The sequence below is a fragment of the Podarcis liolepis genome (assembly GCF_965112155.1).
Source record: "Podarcis liolepis genome assembly, chromosome: 11".
NCBI classification, from domain to species: domain Eukaryota; kingdom Metazoa; phylum Chordata; class Lepidosauria; order Squamata; family Lacertidae; genus Podarcis; species Podarcis liolepis.
Genome location: NC_139565.1, coordinates 37,169,911 through 37,197,245, shown reverse-complemented (window position 1 = coordinate 37,197,245; position 27,335 = coordinate 37,169,911). Strand labels below are relative to the sequence as shown.

The following is a 27,335-nucleotide window of genomic DNA, read 5'->3' as shown; positions in this document are numbered from 1 at the left end:
GATCGATGATTCGGTACTCGCACCCCTTCGCCTAGCTCGCGAGCGCGCGGCGGTCAATCCTAAAGGCTGAAAGCGGCGGAAGACGCGTCCCTGCTTCGTTTTGTGTTGTTCAGTGAAGATTCGGGGATCGATTAAGTCGCCGACGCTTTGCCTCAGATTAAGCTCGCGCTAGCGACTCCCTTTTCGAAGGAAAACAGCCCCGCGTCCTATTCGGCCGGCGGCGCGCGCAGTCCAACGGCGGCTACGTCGTGCGGCGCAGGGCGGACGGAAGCGAGGGACGAGCCCTCACAACAAGAGCGTCAGCTGACTGACTGGAGCCGCGCGCGGGGCGAGGGCTGCGGCTTCAACCCGAGGCGAGGGCGCGTCCGCGAGGGCCGCCCGGAGCCCACCTCTCGCGATGCTGCGGTGGCTCATAGGAGGGGGACGCGAGCCGCAGGGATTGGCCGAGGTAAAAGGAGCGGTTGGTGTGGGCGCTTGTGAGGGACGCTCGAGTCTCATTTCGGAGCCCTGTGCGCCGCGAAGGCAGCAACCAGCTCTTGCTCAGTGTATTGTTGGCTGGAGAAAGGGCCGCTTCCTCAAATGACGCCTTCAAAACACGAATGCTTGATATACTGCGTGGACTCTTGTTGTTTTCCTCCGATAGTCTTTTTGCAGTGATGATGATGATAATTAATTTGGTGATGGCTATATTATGGGTGTGCATAGATCAAGACCAGTCTTGGTGGGTTCGCAGATTACCAGCAGTATATCAGAATTTAAGCTATTATAAAAGAATTGCTTCCAGTATTGCCTCCCACAGTGGCCAGTCAAAGATGCCTGTGATGTTCACAAGTAGCACAAGTAGTAAATATAGTCATTTAGTGTTTGCTCTCTGGTAATTAGGCATACTGTCTCTAGACGTGGAATTTTCCTTTTAGCTATGATAGATAGATAAGTCATTTGTAGAGTACTGTAATTCTCCATGAAGCGAAGCCTGATCCTTAACGAATCCATATGTGCTAATTTACAAAACAACATTCTAAGGTAATGTTCCTTTACTCAAGTCTGCCTTGTAAAATAAAATCAAAGCATTTGCTAGCTGCCTCTGCCCCACCCCAATTTATTAGTCTGCTGAGGACTAGCAGAGGAGGGATTTTGCTGGAAGCCCATTTGGTTTCTATACTGATCACAGAGGAGAGATGGAGCACTTCATTCCTTACTGCACAGAATTCTAGGTACTCGTCTGCATACAGTGCCTTATTGCTTATGACTACCAGGCTGGTGCTTAAATACAAGACTGAGTTAAGTATGTGTTCCGGTGGGGGCACTTGATTTTGTATATAACCTATCACTAATCAAATGAATTGATGGCCTGAGCTCTATTGGAAAAGATACAGAAAATAAAGACAGATTTATATATTGATACCATTTCTAATAAATCTTAATGTATTTCTGAAGAAATTATGTTATGTACTTTCTTTGTCCTTCCCCAACTAAAAAACACTGATTTGTTAAACTTTTCTTCCTAAACAATATGCTTCTCATCCCTTGATCATTTTAGTTACCATATTCTGTAATTTATGTAATTGTGATAACTTTTCTGAGATTGAGCAACCAGAACTGCATTCCAAATGTGGGTATATATATATAATGACAATATATCATAGAATCACAGAATTGTAGAGTTGGATGGGACCCCAAGGGTCATCTAGTCCAACCCCCTGCAATGTATGAATCTCACTTAAAGCGTCCATGACAGATGGCCATCCAACCTCTGCTTAAAACTTCCATGGAATCATTATATTTATATATAATTATTGCATGCATATGTAATGGCAAACCATGACTTGGCATCATGAGCATAACGTGTGAGGGGAAGATCAGAAACTCTTGATTTCAGTTTGCCGCAAACCGTAGTTTGCAGTTATGTCTAAACCTGGCAGCTTTCTGGGTTTGGCCAAAATGTCAACTGATTTGCTACAGAGCAAGGGTAAAGGGTCAGTGGAAGTCTGATGCTGCTTGTGATCAAACCACTGTATCAAGATATTGGCTGCATTTGGATTGGTATTAAGATATTGAGCTGGTTTGCATGTAAAGCTAAGCCAAACTTAGTGTGAACAGATGTGTTCATGGAGAGGAGACTCACTGTTTTGCTCCTCCAGGCCTGCTGCTGCTGCAACACTGCTGTGAGCAAATACATGGTTTGGTTTAGTGTGTTGTCCGAATCCAGGCTTATGGTTTATCACAACAGTTGTGATATCTCTGAGAACCATCATGCTCATGCACTCATGCTAAGCTATGGCTTGACTAGCATTACGTGAAAACTAGTTCAGTGGCTGTGCTTGGGTGATCAGATAATATGATATGAAAACAGGAACGGTTTGGATTCTTAGATCACGGACTGCAGTTTCTTGAAGATGGACTTCTGGCAAGCGATGGGCTGCAGCTCACAATGGTTGGGAGGAATGTTTTTGCCAAAAATCTCAGAAACCTCATCAGGAGGGCTTTAAACTGACTAATGTCGGGGAGGGAAACAGTGCTCCTGAAGGTAGGAGTCTATCAATTGATGAAGATGATCATCCAAATGTCATAGATCAAATGGAGCAAACAGCACGCAGACCTAGTGGTGGGAGGAAAAAATCCTTAAATAAGAGAGACGGGGGAATGATTAATGGACTTCAGTGTCTGTACACTAATGCGCAAAGTATGGGAAATAAACAAGATGAGCTTGAGCTCTTGGTACAGCAAACTAAATATGACATAATAGGCATCACTGAAACCTGGTGGGATAAGTCCCACAATTGGAATGTAATAATGGAGGGATACAATCTATTTCAGAGAAACAGACCAGACAAGAAAGGAGGAGGAGTGGCGTTATATGTCAGGGATGTGTATACCTGTGAAGAGATCCGACTTCATAAAACTTAGGGAAGTGCTGGGTGAGATCCCTTGGACAGTAATACTAAAAGGAAAGGGAGTTCATGATGGCTGGGAGTTTGTTAAGAGGGAGATAGTAAAAGCACAACTTCAGGCAATACCAATGAGACGGAAACATGGAAGGTGCCTAAAGAAGCCAGGGTGGCTATCTAAAGAACTTTTAACTGAGTTAAGATTAAAAAAGGATGTGTACAAAAAATGGAAAAGGGAAACCACCAAAGAGGAATTCAAACAAATAGCCAGCACATGTAGACACAAAGTCAGAAAAGCTAAAGCACAGAATGAACTCAGGCTTGCTAGAGAGGTTAAAAGCAACAAAAAAGGCTTTTATGGGTATGTTCGTAGCAAAAGGAAGAACAAAGAAACAGTGGGGTCACTCAGAGGAGAAGATGGTGAAATGCAAACAGGGGACACAGAAAGGGCTGAACTCCTCAATGCCTTCTTTGCCTCAGTCTTCTCCGATAAAGAAAACAATGCCCGACCTGAAGAATTTGGAGCAAATGATTCAGCAGAGGAAACACAGCCCAGAATAACTAAGGAGATAGTACAAGAATACTTGGCTAGTTTAGATGTATTCAAGTCTCCAGGGCCAGATGAACTGCATCCAAGAGTATTAAAAGAACTGGCAGATGTGATCTCAGAACCACTGGCAGTCATCTTTGAGAATTCCTGGAGAACAGGCGAATTCCCGGCAGACTGGAGGAGGGCAAATGTTGTCCCTATTTTCAAAAAGGGGAAAAGAGGGGACCCAAATAATTACCGCCCAGTCAGTCTGACATCAATATCAGGGAAGATTCTGGAGCAGATCATTAAGCAAACAGTCTGTGAGCACCTAGAAAGGAATGCTGTGATCACCAATAGCATGGATTTCTGAAAAATAAGTCATGTCAGACTAACCTGATCTCGTTTTTTGACAGAATTACAAGCCTGGTAGATGAAGGGAACGCAGTGGATGTAGCCTACCTTGATTTCAGCAAGGCATTTGACAAGATGCCCCATGATATTATTGTAAAGAAGCTGGTAAAATGCGGTCTTGACTATGCTACCACTCAGTGGATTTGTAACTGGCTGACTGACCGAACCCAAAGGGTCTCATCAATGGTTCCTCTTCATCCTGGAGAAGAGTGACTAGTGGGGTGCCACAGGGTTCTGTCTTGGGCCCGGTCTTATTCAACATCTTTATCAACGACTTGGATGATGGACTCAAGGGCATCCTGATCAAATTTGCAGATGACACCAAACTGGGAGGGGTGGCTAACACCCCAGAGGACAGGATCACACTTCAAAACGACCTTGACAGATTAGAGAACTGGGCCAAAACAAACAAGATGAACTTTAACAGGGAGAAATGTAAAGTATTGCACTTGAGCAAAAAAAATGAGAGGCACAAATACAAGATGGGTGACACCTGGCTTGAGAGCAGTACATGTGAAAAGGATCTAGGAGTCTTGGTTGACCACAAACTTGACATGAGCCAACAGTGTGACGCGGCAGCTAAAAAAGCCAATGCAATTCTGGGCTGCATCAATAGGAGTATAGCATCTAGATCAAGGGAAGTAATAGTGCCGCTGTATTCTGCTCTGGTCAGACCTTACCTGGAGTACTGTGTCCAGTTCTGGGCACCACAGTTCAAGAAGGACACTGACAAACTGGAACGTGTCCAGAGGAGGGCAACCAAAATGGTCAAAGGCCTGGAAACGATGCCTTATGAGGAACGGCTAAGGGAGCTGGGCATGTTTAGCCTGGAGAAGAGGAGGTTAAGGGGTGATATGATAGCCATGTTCAAATATATAAAAGGATGTCATATAGAGGAGGGAGAAAGGTTGTTCTCTGCTGCTCCAGAGAAGCGGACACGGAGCAATGGATCCAAACTACAAGAAAGAAGATTCCACCTAAACATTAGGAAGAACTTCCTGACAGTAAGAGCTGTTTGACAGTGGAATTTGCTGCCAAGGAGTGTGGTGGAGTCTCCTGCTTTGGAGGTCTTTAAGCAGAGGCTTGACAACCATATGTCAGGAGTGCTCTGATGGTGTTTCCTGCTTGGCAGGGGGTTGGACTTGATGGCCCTTGTGGTCTCTTCCAACTCTATGATTCTATGATTCTATGATATTGGTTCCTTCCTCCAGGATAAAATGCTGGAGGGATAGCTGCTTTATAGTTAGCACTATAGTTAGAATTTTAAAGCTATCACACTGTGGAGGATTATTGAGGAATAAATCATATTGGAAAAAAGTAAACAAGTAACTAGAAACATCTGTTGATTAGAGAGAGAGATTAAGATAACAAATTTGTTGATTTACAGTTTTATTTTTCTGACTTTGTGGATTTCTAGAAATCTGTACAGACCATTGGCGAAGAACAAACACAAAATCCCTACACTGAGCTGCTTGTGCTGAAAGGTCATCATGATATTGTGCGGTTTCTAGTGCCAATAGATGATTACAGGTAATACATTACTTTCATAACCTCCTTTTGCGCCATAGGGATGTTTTGCTGAAAGTTTTAAAAATCGAATCTTCTGTTTTATTCCTCAGAACTGAAGAATATATGACAGGTAGCTTAGATCTAAAGTATATATTGGGAAGGGAAATATTTGCAAAACTTTTAGGTGAAATCTAATTAAAATACGCCCCCCACTGATTTTGACTTAAATAGTATTCTTTGCCAAAGTATTGGGAGTTTACATACAAAATCTTAATGCATGAGTGAGCCATTTATTACAGAAATTACATTACATATTTTCTCTCAGTGCAGTACTGAGCCAGTTTTTAGGCGCTCAATCATCAGTGATTTTCCTGCCTTTGGCTACAACTTCTTTATACTTCATATGACACAGTAATGTCAGAAAAAATTATCCCATAACCGCCATAAATATTGTTGGAGTTTGGTGCCTTTTAGTGCATTCCCTTTAATATAAAGTTTGACACTGAGAAAACTATCTTCATTATTATATTTTTTTATTAATATACCGCTTGTATGCCAAAATGGCTACTAAGTACCGTATTTTCCCCCCTATAGGACGCACTTTTCCCCCCTCCAAAAATGAAGGGGAAATGTGTGTGCATCCTATGGGGTGAATGCAGGCTTTTGCTGAAGCCTGGAGAGTGAGAGGTGTCGGTGCGCACCGACCCCTCTCGCTCTCCAGGCTTCAGGAAGCTATCCGCAAGCCTTGCAAGCCCGGCGGGAGTTCCCGCGGGCTCGCAAGGCTTGTGGGCAGCAGCCTGCAGCCCAGAGCATGGGGCGCCCTCCAGAGGGCCCCCCGTGCTTCGCGCAGGTGTCCACAAGCCTTGCGCGCCCAGGGGGAGTTGCCGCTGGGCTCCGGCTTCCCCAGCCCCGCGGCTGGGGGGGGGAAATATTTTTTTTTTATTCATTCCCCCCCCCCCAAAAAAAAACGAGGTGCGTCCTATGGGCCGGTGCGCCCTATAGGGCGAAAAATACGGTAGTTACATCTTCGCATTCAGATGTAAAGCTACACGCACAAGCAAACATGAGAAGAGCTGAGCCTTAGGCTTGTGTACTTCCTTTTCTCTCTCTTTCCCACTTCCTTCTCCTTGTGCTTCATGGCTTCTAAGCTGACTTCCTGTTGTCACCAAGCAGCTTGAAATATATCTAAAAATATGGGGGAAATGCAAAGCTGGTTCAAAATACTGGGTGTTTTATAGTCAGGGTACCAAAATGCTATATATGTACCGAGAAAAAATAATGCATTTATCTAATATAAGCAGTAAAATAATGCTTATTCTTTGACTAGTTTAATTTAGTAGGTATTCCAACTTTTTTAATCTTTTGAGTGCATATAGTCATTAAGAGCATTGTTTTAACCAGGCACCACCACCTTGTTTGATTCTTTCCAATAGCATTAGCATTGTTACTTGGTTTCTGAAATGGTTTTATTTAGTTTTCATAGTTTTTTCATTGCATTTTTGTCGACTGTTGTAAGCCAGGTTTCACGCTTCAGCTCTTTAGATAATATCATCTTATTGAGAATTTTGCAGAAGGATTTTCTTGTTTTCTCGGTGGCTCAGCTAAAACCAGTGAGTGGAAAATTTTCTCAGATTGGTTTCTGAAGATACTAAATAAATCCTGTATCAACCTAACCGACAGCTGCTTTTCACTTCTTTTCTTTTGTGTTTTTGAACATGAAGAGAGGGTCATATTGATTGCAAGATCACTAAAGAAGGCTAAGCCTCAGCAAGAGTCTTCCAAAAAATGGAATGAGATAAAATTGCAAGTAATACTCTAGCATTTGACACATTAAACTAGACTGAATTCATAACACACTTTAAGAATAGCTTTTTCTGTTGCTCGTTTGACCATTTCTTGCTCCTCCAGGAAGCAGACAAGGTTATAGAGGATGGTGATCATGACTGGAAAAGAATCAGGTGACCCATGAAACACCAGCTTGGTGAAAAGAATCCATTTGTTGGATTGGTAGTTCAGCTATGAGCCCTCCATGTGAAATCCTGGGCTTCATATTTCAGACTATTTTAAAGACTACGTGGTTCATTTTTGAATTGAGATAACAACAACAACAACAACAACAACTTATTTATACCCCACCCAACTGGCTGGGTTTCCCCAGCCACTCTGGGCCGATTCCAACAAAAAATTAAACATTAAAAGCTTCTCTAAACAGGGCTGACTTCAGATGTCTTCTAAAAGTCTGGTAGTTCTTCTTCTCTTTGACATCTGGTGGGAGGACATCCCACAGAGTGGGTGCCACTAGCGAGAACGCCTTCTGCCTGGTTCCCTGTAACTTGGCTTCTCGCAGTGAGGGAACCGCCAGAAGGCTCTCGGAGCTGGACCTCAGCATCCGGGCAGAACGATGGGGGTGGAGACGCTCATTCAGGTACACTGGACCGAGGCCATTTAGGGCTTTAAAGGTCAGCACCAACACTTTGAATTGTGCTCGGAAACGTACTGGGAGCCAATGTAGATCTTTCAAGACCGGTGTTATGTGGTCTCAGCGGCTGCTCCTAGTCACCAGTCTAGCTGCCGCATTCTGGATTAGTTGTAGTTTCCAGGTCACCTTCAAAGGTAGCCCCACATAGAGCGCATTGCAGTAATTTATGCGAGAGATAACTAGACTGGCGAGACAGTCTGCGGGCAGATAGGGTTTCAGCCTGCGTACCAGATGGAGCTGGTAAACAGCTGCCCTGGACACAGAATTGACCTGCACCTCCATGGACAGCCTGTGAGTCCAAAGTGACTCCCAGGCAGCGCACCTGGTCCTTCAGGGGCACAGTTACCCCATTCAGGACCAGGGAGTCCTCCACACTTGCCTGCCTCCTGTCCCCCCAAAACAGTACTTCTGTCTTGTCAGGATTCAACCACAATCCATTAGCCGCCATCCATCCTCCAGCTGCCTCCAGACACTCACATAGGTCCTTCATCGCCTTCACTGCATAATTAAAAACTGTTTTTAATTTTGAAGATTTAGACATTTTTAGGAACAGCTTCCACTAAAATCATGTTTTCATGTGTTTTTGCCCTGTGCTTTATCTGTGAGATAATTTAAAGAATGGTTAGTGGTAACATTTTCTATTCTTTTTGTTTCTATATAAATGTAGCATTTCCTTTATATATGTGTATCTAATTTTTGATTTGTTGTTTCCCAGGTTTGCATCTGCTGGTGATGATGGGATTGTATGTTTGTGGAATGCTCAGGTTTGTTTATATTCAGAAATGCATTGCATACAGATGAAAATTAGGTGAAGTTTAAATTGGAGCTATTCCATTACACATGAGCTATCTAAATATAAAGTTAGTTATTAAAGATAATTGGATAATAAAAATGATCACGGAAGCAGTTGTCCAAAATTAAAAATGCCATTTTGTAAATCATCTTGAATGACCCTACTGAGTTTTTTATCTAATTTTCATTAGAAAAGTTGGAGACAAAATTGACTTTCAAATTTTCAGTTTATATTTTGACATCTTCCTGTGAAACTAAGGTAATGTCCCTGCAATAATAGTATAATTGCATGTTTTGTGACATTATCCTGACAGAGAATTGTGTATATTATGTGCTAAGCGTTTATTTCCTGACTTAGCAGTTATCTAGGTTGCTCTATAACTATCTGAAAGTTAAAGGATAAAGTAAATGTGTGTGTAAGAGAGAGAGAGAGAAATGTTGTAAAGCTTTTAGTACTAGTGATATGTTTCCTTAATACTGGACTGTTCACTAATACAGAAAATGTTTAGAAGGATGCTGAATTTTATAAAAATTGAGATTTTGAATTATGTACATGCTAGGGCTGGGCGATATATCGATATATCATCCAAAACTGGTTTGAAGTTCACATCATGGTAATTGATTCTTAATATTTGAGCTGGCAATATATGGTGAATCACAATGTGTGCAACAGCAGCGGCACAAACACTGGCGGCCTCCGAGGCCTTGTGGTGGTGATAGCAATGGCAGTAGCAGCAGCGACCCGCGAGGACTCAATGGCAGTGATGGGAGGCAGCGGCAGCAGCGGTGGCGGCCTTTGAGGCCTTGCAGCGGCAACAGAAGTTGGTGGCAATAGTAGAGGCAGCCTGCGAGACCGTGTGGCGACACAAGCAGTGGGGCTTGCAAAACCTTGCTGTGGTGGAAAGAAGTGACAGTGGCCTGCAAGTCCTCCTGGTGGTAGTGGGAGGCAGTGGCAGTCTGCCTCAGCAAGGCCTTGCAGGCCACCTCTTCTTCTGCTACTGTCTCCTGCTGCCACTGCTACTGCCACCACCACAACAAGGCTTTGCAGGCTGATGCTGCTTCTGCCGCCTAGCAGGCCTGCTGGCAGTCTGACAGTCCCAAATTATTTGTATTCACTATGACTCATCACTGTACTTTGGATTGTCCTGAAAACCACCATTTGGTAGCCAAGCCCCGAACCAAAGTCTCATTTGGATGCATTTTGGCTTGCCTGCTGCTGAAAGTGACCATAAAGTGATTGATAATATCATCATTTATCAGTTTTAGACCTATAAGTAGTAGCAGTTGCCAGGACATTGTTCTGTTCGCCTTTGCATAGTTTCTTCCTTATTTCAGATATTGTGATATATCGCTATATCACAATGTTTAGCTGGTGATATATTGTGACATTGAAAACCAGTTATCGCCCAGCCCTAGTACATGCTTCGGTCCATAATTCCATGCCATGTTCTTGACCTTGTTTGAATGCAGAAGTTTTAGTGTCAGTTAGGACTGTTACCTTCTTGAAATCGTACTTGGATGTTATTTTATTTATTTACTTAAAATGTTTATAAGCCACGTAATACTTAAAAAATCTCTAAGCAGCCTGCAACATAAAAACAGTAAGTGGTACGAAAATGAAGAAAATACAACATAAAACCAGTAAAAGCAGTATTTCCAGTTGCACATTGCTCCCTTAAATCACATCTCAATGGATTATGCTGTTATGTGCATTGGTCTATAACATTTTATTTCATTCAGATCATTAAGATCTCTTTTTTGTTTTCCAGACTGGAGAAAAGCTATTTGAGCTACATGCACATACACAAAAGATTACTGCTCTTGCATCTTTTCCTCTGTCAGATACTTGTGAAGAAAAATGTCACTTGATCTTGACAGCAGGTGCTGATAGAACTGTTATTGTATCCTTTAATCTGACCCAGACCCCAGCTCTTTGTGGGAGGGAGATGTGCTGTTGGTACTCCTTTCCCTCCAACATTTGTGTGGCGGGTGACAGTGATGGACCCTAGGGCCTCAAATTTCAGTGGCACCCTATGCTACATCCCTATCTGGACAGGGATAGCCTAACTACTGTTGTCTATGCTCTGGTAACCTCAAGGTTAGATTCCTTCCAATGCATTATATGTAGGGCTGCCTCTGAAAATAGTCCGGAAACTTCAGCTAGTGCAGAATTCAGTGGCCAGGTTGCTCACTGGAGCAAGACAGTTTGAGCATATTACACTGATCCTAGTCCTACTACAATGGCTACCAATTAGTTTCCATGCCCAATTCAAAGTGCTGGTTTTGACCTATAAAGCCTTAAATGGCTCAGGACCACAATACCTCAAGAACCACCTCTTTCCATATGAACCTACCCGGACCCTGACTCTTCTGAGGCCCTTCTTCATGTGCCGCCTCCTCAAGCGGTCCGGAGGGTGGCAACAGGAGAACAAGCCTTCTCTGCAGTGGTCCCTGTCTGTGGAATGCTCTAGGCAAAAACATTCTTTTTTAACCAGCACTTTGGTTGATCTGATTGACATCCTATGCCCTTTTTAAAATGTGGCTCTTTTGAGGGGGTGTTATTGGGTTGTTGTTTTTATTTTGAATATTTGTATTGTGGTTTTTATGTAGATCCACCCTGAGACTTCTGGGCATAGGTCGGTATATTAATAATAATAACAATAATAAATAATAATACACTTGTGCTTGTGCATCTCCATTACTATAGTTCTGCCTTTGAATATGGATATATGCCTTAAACTTGTAGTCTTGAGATCCTTAATGAATGAAACCAGGTTTGGGATTGTGATAATGGTAGGCAAGTTCATAAAGTATCCTGCTTTCATTCTACAGTAAAGGTAAGAAAAGTGGAACTGGCTTTGATTTGTGTGTACTGATTGTGGCAGTTAAGGGGCAATTCATGTGATTTGCAAATCTGAGGTATTTTTATTTATTTAAAAGCATGCACCCTGCTAGGGCTGAGCAATGTCGGGTTTTCAACATTGTGATAAATTACCAGCTTAACATTGCAATATATCAATGTATCATGATGTCTGAAATAAGGATGGAACTATGTAGAGGTAATGCCCTGGCAATTGCTACTACTTAGGGTTCTAAAACTGATACACTTTACTTACCTTTAACATATGGTGTTACAACTGTTATTTTATAGTACAGAGCAACAGGGGTGGCAGGAATCATGAGAGAAGGGATGACTGGCTTCACAGTTTTCCCCACATTACAATTATTTTACATAGTACACACATTGTACAGTGGTACCTTGGGTTACAAACACCTCGGGTTACAAACACTTCGGGTTACAGACTCTGCTAACCCAGAAGTAGTACCTCGGGTTTAAAACTTTGCCCCAGGATGAGAACAGAAATTGTGCGCCGGTGGTGCAGCAGCAGTGGGAGGCCCCATTAGCTAAAGTACCTCAGGTTAAGAATGGTTTCAGGTTAAGAACGGACCTTCGGAACGAATTAAGTTTGTAACCAGAGGTACCACTGTAATTTCCCATGTCAAATATTATGAAACTATTACCACAATGTGGACTTAACAGATTTTGGATGATGTATTGATACATCACCCAGCCTACACCCTGCTTGACTTCGTAAAATAAACTCCAAGTAGCTTACAAGAAAAAACATAAAATGAGTTGTATCCTGTGATGTAGCTCAGCTGACAGTAAAGCTTTCATCAGTGGAAAAGGAGGGAATTTTTTGTTGTTCCGTCTGCCCTCTTCTTGTCTTCATGTCACAGAGCTGTGTTCAAGTATCATGGCCTTTATAACTAGCTACTTCTGCGAATCATGAAAAGTTAATTTTATACCTCTGAAAAGCTGGAGAATTTCATTGGTCTTTGAATTCACACCACTAGAGACCTTCTCTTGATATAACTTATCTTTTTAACAAAACATCTCACGGAGAAGCTTGTTGTATATACAGTATTTGACATAAAAAATATTTTAAAAGACTTGAACAAAAGTTTAGTAATAAGATGACAGGTTTTGTGTCTGCCTCATATCCTCCTTTGTATGATATTGCAGTATCAAGCACCATGGTCCATCAACTTTTCTTTGTAGTTTATAAGCACAAGAAATGTTGCTGGGAAATAGAATTTCAGGTTGATTCTGTAATAGTCAAACCCTTACTGAAAAAGCTGGTGGCAATCTTACTGAATTTTTTTCCCTAAAGAGCTTTGTTATGAGACATGATATGATTATTTGACTTGGTTCTACAGTGTTTGACAGTTCTTCAAAGGCTGGATGTATGGCTGTCTGGAGGGAGTGATCTGTGTGTTTGGAACCGAAAATTAGATCTCTTGTGTAAGACAAGTCATCTTATTGATGCAGGTAAAAATGTAAATGACTCATTATAGCAGCTAAAGTTAAGTAAAATGGATCTATATAATGACACAAAATCAAATTGGCAAAGTCCCTTTAATTCTAAAGATAACATATATTGAAGCTGACCTCTATTTTTAAAATGTCAGTGTAATCATTTTTGAATTAAGAGCACTTGGAGCCTCATGTGTCCTATGAATTGTAGAATATGTCAAACTTCAGTAACTGTATGTTAACTTAACTTAACTGAGCTGGGTCGGTATATATAAATCACTAAATGAATATATATTCCTTTAGAAATTAAATTAGGTTCTTCCAGTGCCATCTACTGTAGGCATTAGATAAATGCTGTAAGATTCCACCCAACCCTGTAAGCAAAATACAGAAATGTACCGTATTTTTCGCCTCATAGGGCGCACCTAGTTTTGGGGGCGGGGAATAAAGAAAAAAAAATTATTTTCCCCCCAGGTGCGGGGCTGGGGCAGGGCAAGCCCGAGCTTCCCAACCCCAGCCCCCAGAACAGGCTGCTATCCGCAAGCCTAGGGAGCCTGGCGGGAAGTCGCACCGGTCTCCCCAGGCTTGCAGATATCTGCCCAAAGCCCGGGGCGTGCGCCCCAGGCTTCGGGATGCAGCCAGCTCTCGGCAAGCCGTGGGAGCCCGGCGGGAACTCCCGCGGGCTCCCCAGGCTTGCGGATAGCTTCCTGAAGCCTGGAGAGGGAGAGGGGTCGGTGTGCACCAACCCCTCTCGCTCTCCAGGCTTCAGCGAAAGCCTGCATTCACCCCATAGGACGCACACACATTTCCCCTTCATTTTTGGAGGGGAAAAAGTGCGTCCAATGGGGCGAAAAATACGGTAACTGGAATATAATAAAGAAATGTGATGCTTATAATAATGTAGGAATGTGCTGCAAAATGTTTTTGGTTTGTACAAAGGTGTTTTAAAAATTTGCACACCATAATCTGCTCTGTAGTTTTCAGTGAGGAAAGACTTGCTGAATTGCATGTCCTAAAAGCAGAGGGAAAAGGCTTTTATGAAAATATAAGGGAGATTTGTATAGCTTATCCCCTCCCTCCATTTTTTCTTAGGAAGAACTTTATGGAAATTCATGATTTGAGTAACCTTCCTGTGAGAAAGTCAGATAGTGTTTTATAATTTTGTGAAATAATTATAATAGATTCAGTGTGCATTCACTTTTTACTTGTAATAAAATATCTTGCTGTCTAACTCCCCCCCATCTTCTTAATAAAGATATCAGTGCTATGATAGAATTGCCTAAAAATTGTGTGGCGGCAGCAGTTGGCAAAGAACTGAGTGAGTATTGCTATATACTGTATAATAAATATTTGAATGTTATTAGCTGTGTGTTCTGTATGTTTTAAAATGTGGAGGAACATGCATTGTGTCTACCAGGGTTAAGATCCAAGCATGTGTGCACTAATTCCACTTAATCCTGGAGCCTTTGTGTTTGTATTACTGTCCCTTGATATAACACTGTTGTATATTTTAATGATTTCATGCAATGTTTGAAATTAAGGAGGGCAATCAATATTTATTTGGTATGTTGGTACAGCAGTACATTGCACATGGAAAGCAGCAGTCCTTGAGGGAGCTGCAACAAGAAGGCAGAGTAGGTTTAAAAAAAAAACATTTATTTCTTTATTTCATTTTCTTAGTATACAAAACCAAATAAAATATTGAGATCTTAAAGTCTCCAACAGATAGTTTTTGTAAATACATACCATGCCAACAGCTTTGGTCTTAGATTTCCAAACACTTGTCTCTTAAATATCTATCCTGTAATACCCTCTTCATGTTTGAAAGGACTTAGATCTTGCAGGAGCAAGCAATGTACCACCCGCCCCATTAGTCAGGTGACCAGTGCTTTCAGAAGTGACATGGCTGCTTATCTGTTCAGCACACAAGGATCTCTGTATCAGAATTGTAGTCGCCTCTGCTTGTAGAGAAATAATTCTTTCTGAAGAAAACTGAGGCTGTGAGTGCTGACGGAAGTGGAGTCAAATTGGCAGGACCACAGAGAACCCAGAAACATTATCATGCTCAGGGGAACCCTAAAGTTGGCAGTAGTTTTATGTTTTTTAAATTTTGAAACCCACAAGTCCTCCCAAAACAGCACAAAGAGTGTGCTCTTTGTGCTGTTTTGGGAGGACTTGTGGGTTTAAATTTTATTTATTTTTTAATTAAAGAAACCTACTGTCAACTTTAGGGTTCACCTGAGCTTGATAAATAGCCACAGCATGCTCAATAGCCACAGAATGTTGAGTGTCCTTAGAAAAGAAAAATAGAAAATGAGGTGTGTGGGCAATAGAGTATTCTGGAGTAGAATGTGCCAGCCTGCCTGGAACTCTGAAAAGTAACATTCCTGTTAGGTGAGGCTGCACTGCAACATTTTGTTGCAGGTCCTAATTATATGTGTTCTCATAAATGTCAAGATGTTGCCTGCCTTTCTCTTTGAAGTCATTCTTAGACTGAAAGCTTCCAGAGATGGAACTGAATGGGATGTCATCGAAGTGAAGCGCCTTCTTGACCATGAGGACAATATTGTATCGTTGGTCAGTGTCAGTGGTAAGACTGTTACTAATTTAATTGCTAGTAACGCATGACACATTTTTAAATTACAAAGTTTCTTATGTTGCTTCCCAAATGTAACTAAATGTTTATCTGAAGTTTTTATTATTTGAGATGCAGCTGAGTTGATTTGTGTTAAAACTTTTTCTTTTTTCAAACATCTCTGCACAATAGATTTGCCTGTACCTAAATAAACATGAATTTGCTTGTCTGTTTATTGAGATAGGAATCAAAATACAGTTAAGCTTAACTGATTTCAATTAAACTTACATGTACAGTGACTTCTTTTTTATTTGGAATGAAATGCATAATGTTTTCATTGGTCTTAAAATAAGTGTGTGGTTATATTTTGGCCACATCCTTATTCTGGACAGGGTGCAAAGCTCTTCCCATCCCCTTTTATCCTCGAAATAAGCATGAGGTGGGTTTGGCTGAGAGATGGTGACTGGCTCAAGGTCACTCAGTAAGCTGCATGGCTGAGTAAGGATTAGAACCTGGGTCTCATCAGTTCTAATCCTACACCATATTGGCTCTCTTAGTGTTAAAGTCTTTACAGTACAATTAATAATCTTAATCCAGAAGAGTCAATTAAAATGTGAAAGCAGTGTCTTGTTTTAGCTACCTCTCCAGTGTGAAACATTGCTGTGGGATCAACAGCATTCACCATATTTATCCAGGGTATATATGAGGTGTCCCTGCAAAACTGTAATTATTCTGATATTCTCAGGTTGGGTGTGCAGGGCTGGTGGATTAAAAACAAAACAAAAAACACAACAAAAAACACTTCTGGACTCAAGAGTTGTCTTTTCCCCCCTCTCCCCCCATCAGCTCTCTGCAGTGCAAAAGTGAGTGTGCAGCCTTCTGCTGCGCTTGAATTTTGTGCAATTGCTTGTTAGACATGATAAGAGTAGTTTTACTATTTTTGTTTAGATTGTACCTTTCTCTTTAATTTTTATTGCATTTCTTATTTTATGTACAAAGGGTGCTTCCACGTTTGGCTTTCTCCTCCAGCTACCGGCTAGAGTTTTACTCAGGCTTGCAAATAGTTGTCCCATGTGGCCAGTGAAATTTACCAGTACCTCCAGGTGACCAGGCATTACAGCCACTAATGTCTATTGTAGGTTTGTGTAGGTGGGAAAGCAGGCTGGTAAACATTTTGGTAGTCTAGTAACCTTAGCTGGCTTTGTTGCTAAAGTCTGTCAGAGTCCCGTCCTCCTGAGTCAGTTGGAAATGGGCCAGGCAGAGCCCGATTTGCATTGACTTTGCTTGTTATCTGATTAGCTTGTGAACCTCTGTGTAAATAGGTGTTTATTTATGCAAACTCTAATATTTTTGGTGCCTAGATCTGACTTTTGCAACCGGCTCTCATGTTGGTGAGCTGATAGTCTGGGATGCATTGGACTGGACCATGCATGCATATGAACGCAGATGGGATGCTTCTCTTCATGTTGACCCACAACAAGAAATAAAATTATCGCACAGTCAAAATGAAGTTTCAATTCAACATTTAGCTTCTGATGAGGAGGTGAACATTTTAAACAGTATTTTAAAAATGAGACTTACAATTGTTTCCTCTGTCTCTGGTTAAAAAATATGCTGATTTAATATGTATTTATGCTTTATTTATTTTCACATCCCAACAAGAAATGCAGATTGAGCAGTCCTGAGCGAAAGGTTAATTTTAGAACTTGTCTTAGCTTTGTAAATTTCAGTGAACTCCTACAGGCTCAATCCAATGAAACTACTCCTGTGAGAATCCCATTAAATGATTGCAGAATTTCAGTCATTTCAGACTTGAAATGGAGTGTGTTCTGGGGTTTGGGCACTGAATAGAATAGGACAAGGAACACAGCATGGCTGCCAGATTTGCAATGCGTGCTGTATTCTTCACAAAAATAATGTGCATTTCCATTAAGTTAGCAATTATTAGATTAGTAGAAGTCAAGTAGATTTCTTTTTTTGGATGCAATTTTATCAAATTGCATGAGCATGGTCAATTTTTGCTTGTTGTTCTTCTTAGCCCCACAGTGCCAAGATCAGAAGTGAGAGATGCTGTCAAAGACCTATATCTGGTCTTTGTGCTGTGGTGTTCACCCTTAACTCCAATCTTAACCCTTAGTGTTTAGTCTGGAAATAACAGATCTCTGCACCTGATAGCATATGACATCAGCTGACTGATAGGCGGGTGTGGTTTGCCCAAAGTGGCCCAGCAGACCTAATTAGGATTGTGGGATTCCCTACCCATGTTAGCAGCTGGGACAATACAGCAATGTTTTGTTGCAGGTTTACTAACTTACTTTAGAGCGCATTGTGTTAGGCATTTTTAATGCTTGTAGGTTGTGGTTCTGCCATAAAAACAATAGCATAAAATATACACATTATACTGTCATAAAATGCAAAGGAACACAGTGGCCCTGTTCAAATGATTAAATCTCATCTTAAAAAGCTGAGATATGAACAAGCATAATGTACCCATGGCAGCCACTTTGCTGCTCCCTTGTTTGAGCAGGGAAACAAGCCAGGAAGCCTCACTTAACTACCATTTTTGTTTAACTGCGTTTAGCTTTTTATTTGAATGGTTATGTTTTAAAGTTTTTATTGGTTTTAATATGTCACTTTGAGTAACGCAACAAGAAAAGCAACTAACAAATACATAATAATAATAATAATAATAATAATAATAATAATAATAATAATCACAGTTTCCTGATAATTTCCAAATGGTGAAACTCTGGTTAATGGCTTCCAAACAAGTCATAATACAAAGTTATAGTTTAACATTGGCTTTTAATTTCCTTTCTTACTTGAAAGCCATAAATCATAGCTACTGGTTCAGTTGTAATAGAAGAAGAAGAAGAAGAGTTTGGATTTGATATCCCGCCTTTCACTCCCCTTCAGGAGTCTCAAAGCGGCTAACATTCTCCTTTCCCTTCCTCCCCCACAACAAACACTCTGTGAGGTGAGTGGGGCTGAGAGACTTCACAGAAGTGTGACTGGCCCAAGGTCACCCAGCAGCTGCATGTGGAGGAGCGGAGACACGAACCCGGTTCCCTAGATTACGAGACTACCGCTCTTAACCACTACACCACACTGGCTCTCCAATGGCAAGCTATGGCTAAATGAGACTTCCTGGTTTGTTTTCCTGCTTGCACAAAGGGAGAAACAAAGTGGTCGTGTGTGGCTTCTTCATATCTCAGCTTATTAAGCTGAGATTTCTTTGACCAAATGCACTCAGTCAGTAGTAAATCTGTTAAATTGTAGTCAGCAGCAGGGGGCTAGAAAGAAACTGAACACATAGGCCAGCAAAGGTCTGGCAGAACAAGGTTTTACAAACCTACGGGCCTTGAAAAGGGTTGTGGATGGAAATAGCTGGCTGTGCTTTATAGTTTATTAGATGCCACCGACAGCAATAGGATTGTAGTATTTATATGAATTGAGGCATAATGCAAAAACTATTTTAGTAATTATAGTGGTAATTACAGTTTAAGGAGCTACGCACCTCTTGCCTTCTGAGCCATTTGGTTTAGATTGAAAGGTAACAGTGTCACAGTCCTCCTGGAAATCCATTACACAACGTAATATGTCTGCTTTGTTAAGATGTTCTATTGAATTTTCTTTCCAGTGTGTGTTCGCTGCTGTTGGAAAGGGCATATACGTGTATAACCTTCAAATGAAGCGTGTGATTGCCTTCCAGAAGACTGCTCATGACTCCACTGTCCTGCACATTACAAAAGTTCCAAACAGGTGCAAGTTACACTAAATTTTTCATACGCTGAAAATGTAAGCACCAGAAAGATGAAGAGGGCCACACTTGATGTTTGTTCATTTCACCCAACCCCCCAACCTTTCATTATAAAATATTTGAGCAACCATTGACCTGTTATACTTTGCTTCCCTGGCTGCATGATAATCCTGGTCTTTAGCCTGAATTGCTCACTTATTTATTTTTAAATTGCAGTACTGAAATTCTGATGTACAATTAACAAAAAGAAACCCATTCATGCTCATTAAACACATTATTGCTAACATTGGGTGCCATGCTGCAGGCGGTGCCACAACAATGCCGTAGAATGGAGGTCGGGAGGCAGAGGTGGGAGGGATTTTAGGGTTGCACAGGGCACTGCTGAGATTTGAGAGCCCAGACTCCACCACTGACCAAAGATCTCTCCCAGCAGCAGCACGTAGTTATTAAATAGCACCAGGACAAGAGCGGTCTTTGTGGCAGTGGATTTACTCCACACTCAAGACAGGCAATATCTCCTGCCTGACTTCTTTGACAGGGACTGCCAGAATCACCTCTGTTGTCAATGTTAGTTGAATCTGGGCTGATGTTCAGCAAGGTATCCTTCAGAAAGCAGGCCCACTGGGAACATTAATTCTAAACATTAGGTCACAATTAGAGTCTTTGTTTTCTGAAATTCTGCTAATGACGCTCCAGTAATATGATGGTTCTGCATGACGCTCCAGTAATAAGTAAGTCACATTTGGTTTACAGGCAAATAATCTCCTGTTCAGAAGATGGCAGTGTTCGCATATGGGAATTACGAGAAAAACAGCAGCTTACAGCTGAACCCGTTCCTTCAGGTCTGTATCCAGAATGAGGATTGTTTACACAGTATCTGAGATAGAAGGAATATGCTGGTGAATGCCAGTAGAGTGACCAGGGCTGCACAAAATTAAAATGTTATTTAGTCACCCTGCTAAATTTGTTTGTGTGAAAGTTGCTCAGAAAGCAAGAGAGACATTTTAATGTGAATGTACATGTAGCCATTTCTACACAGCTGTTCTCATATAGAAGCTTGTAAGATAATGACCATTGAGTTGGCTGGATAGAAGTATATTTATGTTTGCCAAATATATTTAGTTAGACAGCATCCCATTTTATATGCCTTGGTTAGCTTAAGGGCCATCATTTGACAGCCACTAGCTTGTGGTAACAAAACATCCCAGGGCCCTTCTGATAAGTTCATGGAGTTTGGTCGACCGCTTGGTTTGAATGCCTGGATTTTGGCAGGAAGCAAACGAATGAAGAAGTAGAAACCTGATGTAGTCTGCAGGAAACTCATTTACTTCAACCAACTGTCTATTTTCCAGGTTTTTTCAGTATGTGGGGATTTGGAAGGACAAGTAAACAAGCCAGTCATACAGCTAAAAAGCCACCAGAGAGCACCACTGTTTTCTCCTTGGATCTCATTGGGGATTTGATTGGGCACTCTTTAGCTGTTCAGGTTTGTTGGAATTATTGCTGCCATTGTTCCTGTAAGGGTTATTTCTCTTAAACAGCTACATAGGGACTAGATTTATTTGAGACTGTATAAGGAGTCAGAGCTTCTTCCCTAATTGGATCTTGAGACATGCAAGTACAGTAGTCTGTGAAAATTGAAGTCTCAGCCTAGAAGGCATTCATTGTGTTCTTTTTGTGTTCTATTATGACACAAACCAGGGAAGAAAACTCTTACCTTGACTCTCAGGTGCCTCATCATTTGAGTGGTATGTCAGTTACAGTTCTAATAAACTAGAGGAACTAGAAATAGCAAACTACTTCGTTCAACATTGTCCTTACTACATATGAAAATACTTGCTGTGCTATTCTCTACCTTCTTACCCAGAGGTAGGTCCCACTAAATTCCATGAGATTTATCCCTAGGTAAGTGTGTATAGAACTGCAACTATAATCATGTATTTGTCCTGTTTGCACCAGTATTTTGGCATGTAAAATAGATCATGCAACTTGCTCAACATGCCCCAAAGTTGGGCTTGTTCATAAAAACAGTTTCTTATTGAGGTAACCTTCAGCAGCAGGCATAATGTTCTTCTGTTTTGTTTTGGTTTTTTAAAGAGTTTAAAAATGCTAGGTGTGCCTGTGCCCTTGAACATTCCTAAAATAGTTCGTTGGGTCCTGGTTTTTACTCTCACTTCTTGAATTTGTTTTAGAAGCACAGAATTGGCTCCATACTTCCTGCTGCTCCAGTTCTGTTTGGCTTATTTTATGATTATATCTTTTGATGTCTCCCAGATACTTAATGTAAGCCTAAGCAGGTTGCTTTTATGTTCTTGAGGAGTTACCATTTTGGGCAAGTGTGTTACTTTATTGATTTTATTTTGTGAATGTTGATAAAAAAAGTCTTATAGTTGAGTATATTGTATTGATGATACAGTTTTTGTTGCAGATGTTCCTGTACTTCAGTGAACATGGCCTGGCAACATGCTCTGCTGATCACCTTGTTATTTTGTGGAAAGATGGAGAACGAGAGTCGAGATTGCGCAGTTTACTGTTATTTCATAAGTTAGAACAAAGTGAAGATTTGCAGCTTAGGATCTAAAAGGACGTAAATATATGGGATAAAGGTACGGAATATGAATAATAGAAATAAGCTATTTAAAGTCTTAAGTATTTTTTAAAAAAACTTTTGTGTATTTTTTGTCTGGAACCTTTTTTAAAAACACTTTAATCAGCATTGAGGAACTATTAACCCACAAGACTGCCAAGTTTTCCTCTATGACACTGCCAAAGACGGTGGACTGTGAGGTGCAGAAAGAGCTTACCTTACCCTCATAGAAACCACTCCTTTATATCAACAGCTAACTTACATAGCATCTTGTAGGGTTGAACTAAAGTGGACTGATAACTTTGGGAGAGGCCCCTCTTACCAGTGGATTCTGAAAGGGTTGTCTAGAACAGTTGGGATAGTTTGTCAAATGTAAGTTGACTCATGTATTAACAGAAAACATGCAATCAATAGGGGCATGCTCAAACAAAAAGGTACTAAAACTGCTCTGAGGAAGACATTGAATGAGATGAGCTTCTTTGATAATGTAGTCTTACACAGGTGCATTTTGTCTATTTGTAAGTTATATACCTTGAACCCCAGGATTTTTGTTGCATATGTCTCAATTACTGTGTATTCTGTTGATGATGAAAAAATTGGATTGAATGAGAGCATGAAGAGAAGGCACACACATTTAACTGTAACAGAACTGGAGCTAAGGCTATGTGAATAAAAATGAATTAAAATTTAATCAGATATAGGCTTTGCTATTAGTACATAATGGAACTTATGAATACTGCAGTGAACACACCATTCTTTAAACAACACAATGTAGCATTATAATACATAGCAACGGAAGTTAGGTGCTGTTAGAGTTCTAACAAAAATATAGCTTCTATACATTTCTCTGCATGGAAAGTATATGAATGTTTTACAGTATTTTACATAACTTGATACAAAACATTGAAAAAATGTTGGCACATTATGTAAGCTACAATCATTTTTCATCAGTAGTAACACTATTGTTTACTTCACCTGGTTTTCCTCCTTGGACTCAGCACAAAAATATGGAGATGGCCAAAGTTTTTTTTTCCTTTTGGGAGGGCAGTGTAATACTTTATATCAGATCATATGCATTTCAGCATTAGAAGAGTCCCTTGTAATGTGCAGCGTTAAGTAATAGTTACTAATTTGAAGGACTTTGTGTCACTGATAGCCAATTTGATTATTTTCTAAGTCAGTACATGACTACTGGTCAAAAACTATAAATCATATTCTTTCTTTTGATAAGATTTTATTAAGGCTTTTCATACTACAGTACAAAAACAGAAAAAGAGGAGGGGAAATGTGAATTCCTCTCTCAAAGGTAGATCTCAATCCTTGTCTCACACAGAAAGAGGTGGCTCCTCCCAGCTCTCACCTGAAAGCTTCCTGATCTTCTCCCACCCTGGGAGATCTTCCCTGCCTGGCACATAGGGACTTTCACCTGCCATCCTCCACCTTCATTTGCATATAATCCCCTCATTGACCCAGACTAGAGGACATAAAAAACAAACAAACCCAGAAGCAGGAGCAAAGCAGAAAAGGGAAATAAAAAGTAACAGAAAGATAAAAATAATAAATGAAAAGAGAGAAAATGATAAAGAGAAATAAATAAAAAGAGTTTCCCATTCTCCGTCTATCAATTGTATATTTAAAAATTATTCAAAGTATTCATACCAGGGGGGTATCCTGAAACTTGAAATCATTTCCCATAGTACTCTGGAAAATAGCACAACACACTAGGATTCACTCCTACAGGAGCCCTAGTGAAATGAATGGAAGGTGGGTAAGAATGCAACTTCCATCCATTTTTATGGGGCTTGCCCAAGAGGACCTCCCTATCCGTAATTTAAAAATGAATCTTATTAGGTCTATATTACCTTTTATTTTTTAAAAAATACATCGTTCTTAACTGGGGCTCTTGAAGCAGCTTGCATCAAATAGCAGTACAACCTGAACCTTGTGTTTTTGTTCTGTTCTTAACGTTATAGACTATATTTAGCGTATACATTGTCTTGGGTCCTTGATATTAAGGTCACTGTCTTAAGAGTAATTACTATGGCTGCAATCCAGGACACTATAAAGGCACAGGGGCTTTCCTGTCCTCTATGAGGGAAATACAATGTATGAGCAGCCATTTCCCTTCTCATAGAAAGATAATAGGGTGCCTCTGTACAAGTGTAGATTCTGGAGACCTTTTTGAATATGGCTTGAGGGTGTGCATATCTATCTAAGCAGGGTTTCTTTTCCTTATGGCTCATGTAAATAAGCATCTGTTACACACTGCTCCCCATTCTAGCAGGCAGATGTAAAACTGGAACGGTACAACATCACAAAGCATGATTGTGCTATTGAAGCAACAGATGCAACAAGTGCCAGTCCCTGACTTTAGTTGCTTGTATGGACTTTCACAATATGGCTCACTGTCACCTGTTTAGAAGGCAGAGAAGAGAACAGATTGGCTCAAATTTATGGGCTTCATTACTGCCTACTAAAATTTTATACAAAATTGGTTTAATAAGTAAAGCAGCTCCCAGGTCTCCTTGTGTATCTAGAAACCACAGTGTGTCGAGTCCCCACATTACTGTGCAACTTTAGTAATGGAGCTACTTCTGTGGCTGCATTCCTATTGTGCATGCAAACGGCCTCCTAACATTTAAGTCTGCAGGAAAGCCAGCTTAAGGAGGGAAGCAGTATGCACAGACAGGTTTAGATCACAGAAATTGTACCATATACAAAAGAGAACAAAGTTGATAGTTAATTAACTAACTTTGCTATTAAAATAATTATTTTTCTCTAAGAAAGGACAGTTGAATTTGCTGTTTACCCCCTCAAATTTCTTTCTCCAATTGCTTTTTGTTTTAAAGTTCTTGGGTTACGTTTCACATAAAGGCTTCCCCAAAATGCTTATGTCTATCAAATGTTATTGATAGTTATTCCACAGAAGCTAGCTTTTTGTAGAATTCTGTCCTCTTACATGGAGTTCATGTGTGTAATTGATCCTGGCCTGCAAACAGCTTACACCAATCATATAATTTGACAAATTATAACAATTTGTTTTATATAAAATTACATTTAAAAGGATCCATTGTGCCACAAAAAGAGAATAGCTTTATAAAGCATATATTGGTTTCTCGATTATAATTTTTATATAAAAAAACCAAAGTTGTGTAGAATTTAGAACAATTTAAAATTGAGAAACAATAGTCTTCTCCATGCTGCCCTGTTGGTTACTTCATTGTGAAGGAAATTGCCCCCTCTTGGGTCATACCAGTAAGTGGTTCACAGTGTGAGTGGTAGGCTATGATGTTCCATATCCTCCCTTCAGCTTCCGTTATTGTTCTCGGAAGGAAGCCGGAGGCTCCTACACTTTAGCTCATCTAGTGTTTTCCAGTGTTTGTAGTTATTTGCCAAGTGTTGCATCAGAACAGGTAGATGTGCAAATGCTGAGAGAGGAAGAGAAAAGAAATGCTTTACTGTCAAAGCCCAACAACTGAAAAAACATAGTGTCAACTTCAGGGAAGTGTTCTCACAGTGAATAGTCTTCAGCCTTTGTACTGAATTATTTAGTCAACTGCTGGTACTAAACAAAGAATAGTATATACAAAAAATTATACCTAGTTTTATTAGTGGCTAACTTTCTCCAAAAGCACAAGTGGGACCTGCAACAAAATGCTGCAGCATGGAATATGCTCCTGTTCAGGGTGCCAGTCAACCAGGCATGCTGTTTTTCAGGTTACTCAGCATTACCCCCCCCCCTCAAGTTTCCATTCCTACATTGTCATCTGCAGCAGCTGAGCATGCTCAGTTTTTATTGGGCTGTTTTCCCAATCCTGCTGATGGCTTGTGAGTTGACAGTGTCATTTTGGCTACATAATTAGATCATTAGTTAGGAAACTGGAAAATAAAATTGTGCTCTGCACTCAAACAGTTGCTGTAGAATATAGTTTCTATTTATTTCAGAACAGCAACCATTTAAAAATTATTGAAAAATAATCCAAAGCAATTTTGTAGTCCTTACTGAGCAGCCGTAAAACATAGTAATCCCTAAAATCAGTACATTTGGGGAGGCTCTTTTTCACCATTAAAAGTACACATTCACCAGCGGTGTGCAATTTCCAAGCACCCCAGCCTGAGAGCTTGTGCTATCTGAACTAGCACAGATTTCCCACGGGTGCTGGGTAACCGAGAACTTGGGCTTATTCTGTGATGCACAGTCCCTGGCCATATGGATTTAGACTTTCATATCCTACCACCTTTGGGGTGAAACAGTAAGAAATTTGTTCTTCCACAGAGAAAAAAGAAAATGCAACTTCTCACCATCCCAAGCATCAAACATGTCCATAATGAAGTAATCAATGAAGGATATCTGAGACTTGGGGATGCTACAGGTGTTTCGATCGAAAACTGGCATAACAACTGGCAGACCCTGTCTCTTTTCTTCATCCGTCTGTAGAAAACAAAATAACTGTAGTCAACTTGTGCAGCCAAAGCAAAGATTACACAATTTTTTGGGGGGTGTATGTGTGTATACTATATATGATCTTAACAGTACAGAGCAATAGCTCAGAAAACAAATCCTACTTGCAGTTGCAATTAAAAATATTCTACCTGGAGCAGGAGCAAAGAGCTGCTATCCCCAAATTTATGAGAGGAAAAGAAATCCATGGGATGGGACCTGAAGATTAGTTTTTGCTTCAAACTATCCCAGAAGATGAACAGGTATTTTGCACATCATGCGCACATGTATGTAGAAAAGGAGGGTACAAATTGAAATAATAATATCTCTTAAGTCCAATTTAGGATTTTGCTGCTGCTGTTCCCATACAGGAATAGGAGCCAGAGGAAAAGAATGAACACTCAGCCTCATGCTAAAACCAGTTGGACAGGGCAAGGTGAGCAGATGCAGTTCCAGAATGGTTTGCTTCAAAGGTGGCTGATTGAACCACTGGACTAGGGAATAGCTGTACACCAGGAAGCAGCTATGATGTTGTAGAGGCATGGAGAACTTCACTCTCACTCAAAAATAATTCCATCCTATTGCATCAGTGCAGCCTTCTCCAGGCTATAAAGTCTCATGTATACTGCTTAGAAATGATAATGATTATAAATGCCTTCAATAAAAAATAAGTAAAGTGTCAATTCACAAATTGGTTCCTTCTATTTTCTCTACTTGTCAGTGCACTGCATTGCCTTTCTTGGCTGTTCAAATAATTTACCCAGGCCACCCCGCCCCCCAATAGCACTTCACATAACAGATTTCACAATTTGAGATTCTTTGACTGCATCACAATCATCCAAGTCTGATTTCATTATTTTCATGCATTTTTTCCAGTTACATAACACATTCTAATCAAAGATTGAGTTTCAGCAGACTCTTCAAATCTTTGCCGAATTGAGGTTGGTTGGTTGTTTTTTGCTGCAATGTTCAAAGTGCTTCTGAATCACTCCAGTATATTTTTTAAGAGCGTGTGCACTTGCTTAGCATCTGCTAGCTTAAAC

General features: G+C 40.6%; 2 protein-coding genes across 7 annotated transcripts in view; one reads left to right on the top strand and one right to left on the bottom strand.

The window, feature by feature from the left end:
* On the top strand, window positions 1-26,983 carry WDR41 (WD repeat domain 41). 4 transcript variants are annotated; one of them, XM_083465422.1, is made up of 14 exons: window positions 1-448; window positions 5,249-5,361; window positions 8,535-8,583; window positions 10,381-10,512; window positions 11,386-11,448; window positions 12,833-12,944; window positions 14,185-14,247; window positions 15,412-15,519; window positions 16,866-17,047; window positions 19,145-19,266; window positions 20,018-20,106; window positions 20,617-20,750; window positions 21,693-21,870; window positions 26,637-26,983. In XM_083465422.1, exons 1-13 carry the CDS (start codon window positions 398-400, stop codon window positions 21,843-21,845), a joined length of 1,371 nt encoding a protein of 456 aa, XP_083321548.1. In that variant the 5' UTR covers window positions 1-397; the 3' UTR covers window positions 21,846-21,870; window positions 26,637-26,983. The 4 variants fall into 4 exon arrangements, with proteins under 4 accessions (XP_083321548.1, XP_083321547.1, XP_083321549.1 ...); XM_083465421.1 differs by having other exon boundaries at window positions 26,627-26,983; XM_083465420.1 differs by having other exon boundaries at window positions 9-448; window positions 26,664-26,983.
* Window positions 22,518-27,335, bottom strand: part of PDE8B (phosphodiesterase 8B) — a 42,330-nt gene continuing 37,512 nt past the window's right edge. For all 3 annotated transcript variants that reach the window (XM_083465235.1, XM_083465236.1, XM_083465237.1), the window contains exons 21-22: window positions 26,154-26,283; window positions 22,518-25,279 (exon numbers count right to left, since the gene is read on the bottom strand). In XM_083465235.1, the coding sequence (XP_083321361.1) occupies window positions 25,158-25,279; window positions 26,154-26,283 (252 nt within the window). In that variant the 3' untranslated portion in view covers window positions 22,518-25,157. The remainder of the gene's footprint in view (window positions 25,280-26,153; window positions 26,284-27,335) is intronic.

Bases quoted from the DNA above. Each gene is read 5' to 3' on its own strand.
- WDR41 (XM_083465422.1), top strand. From the start codon at position 398: ATGCTGCGGTGGCTCATAGGAGGGGGACGCGAGCCGCAGGGATTGGCC. The intron at 14,248-15,411 runs GTGAGTATTGCT...TTCTCTTTGAAG, and splicing joins AGCAGTTGGCAAAGAACTGA to TCATTCTTAGACTGAAAGCT. The intron at 20,107-20,616 runs GTCTGTATCCAG...TCTATTTTCCAG, and splicing joins AGCTGAACCCGTTCCTTCAG to GTTTTTTCAGTATGTGGGGA.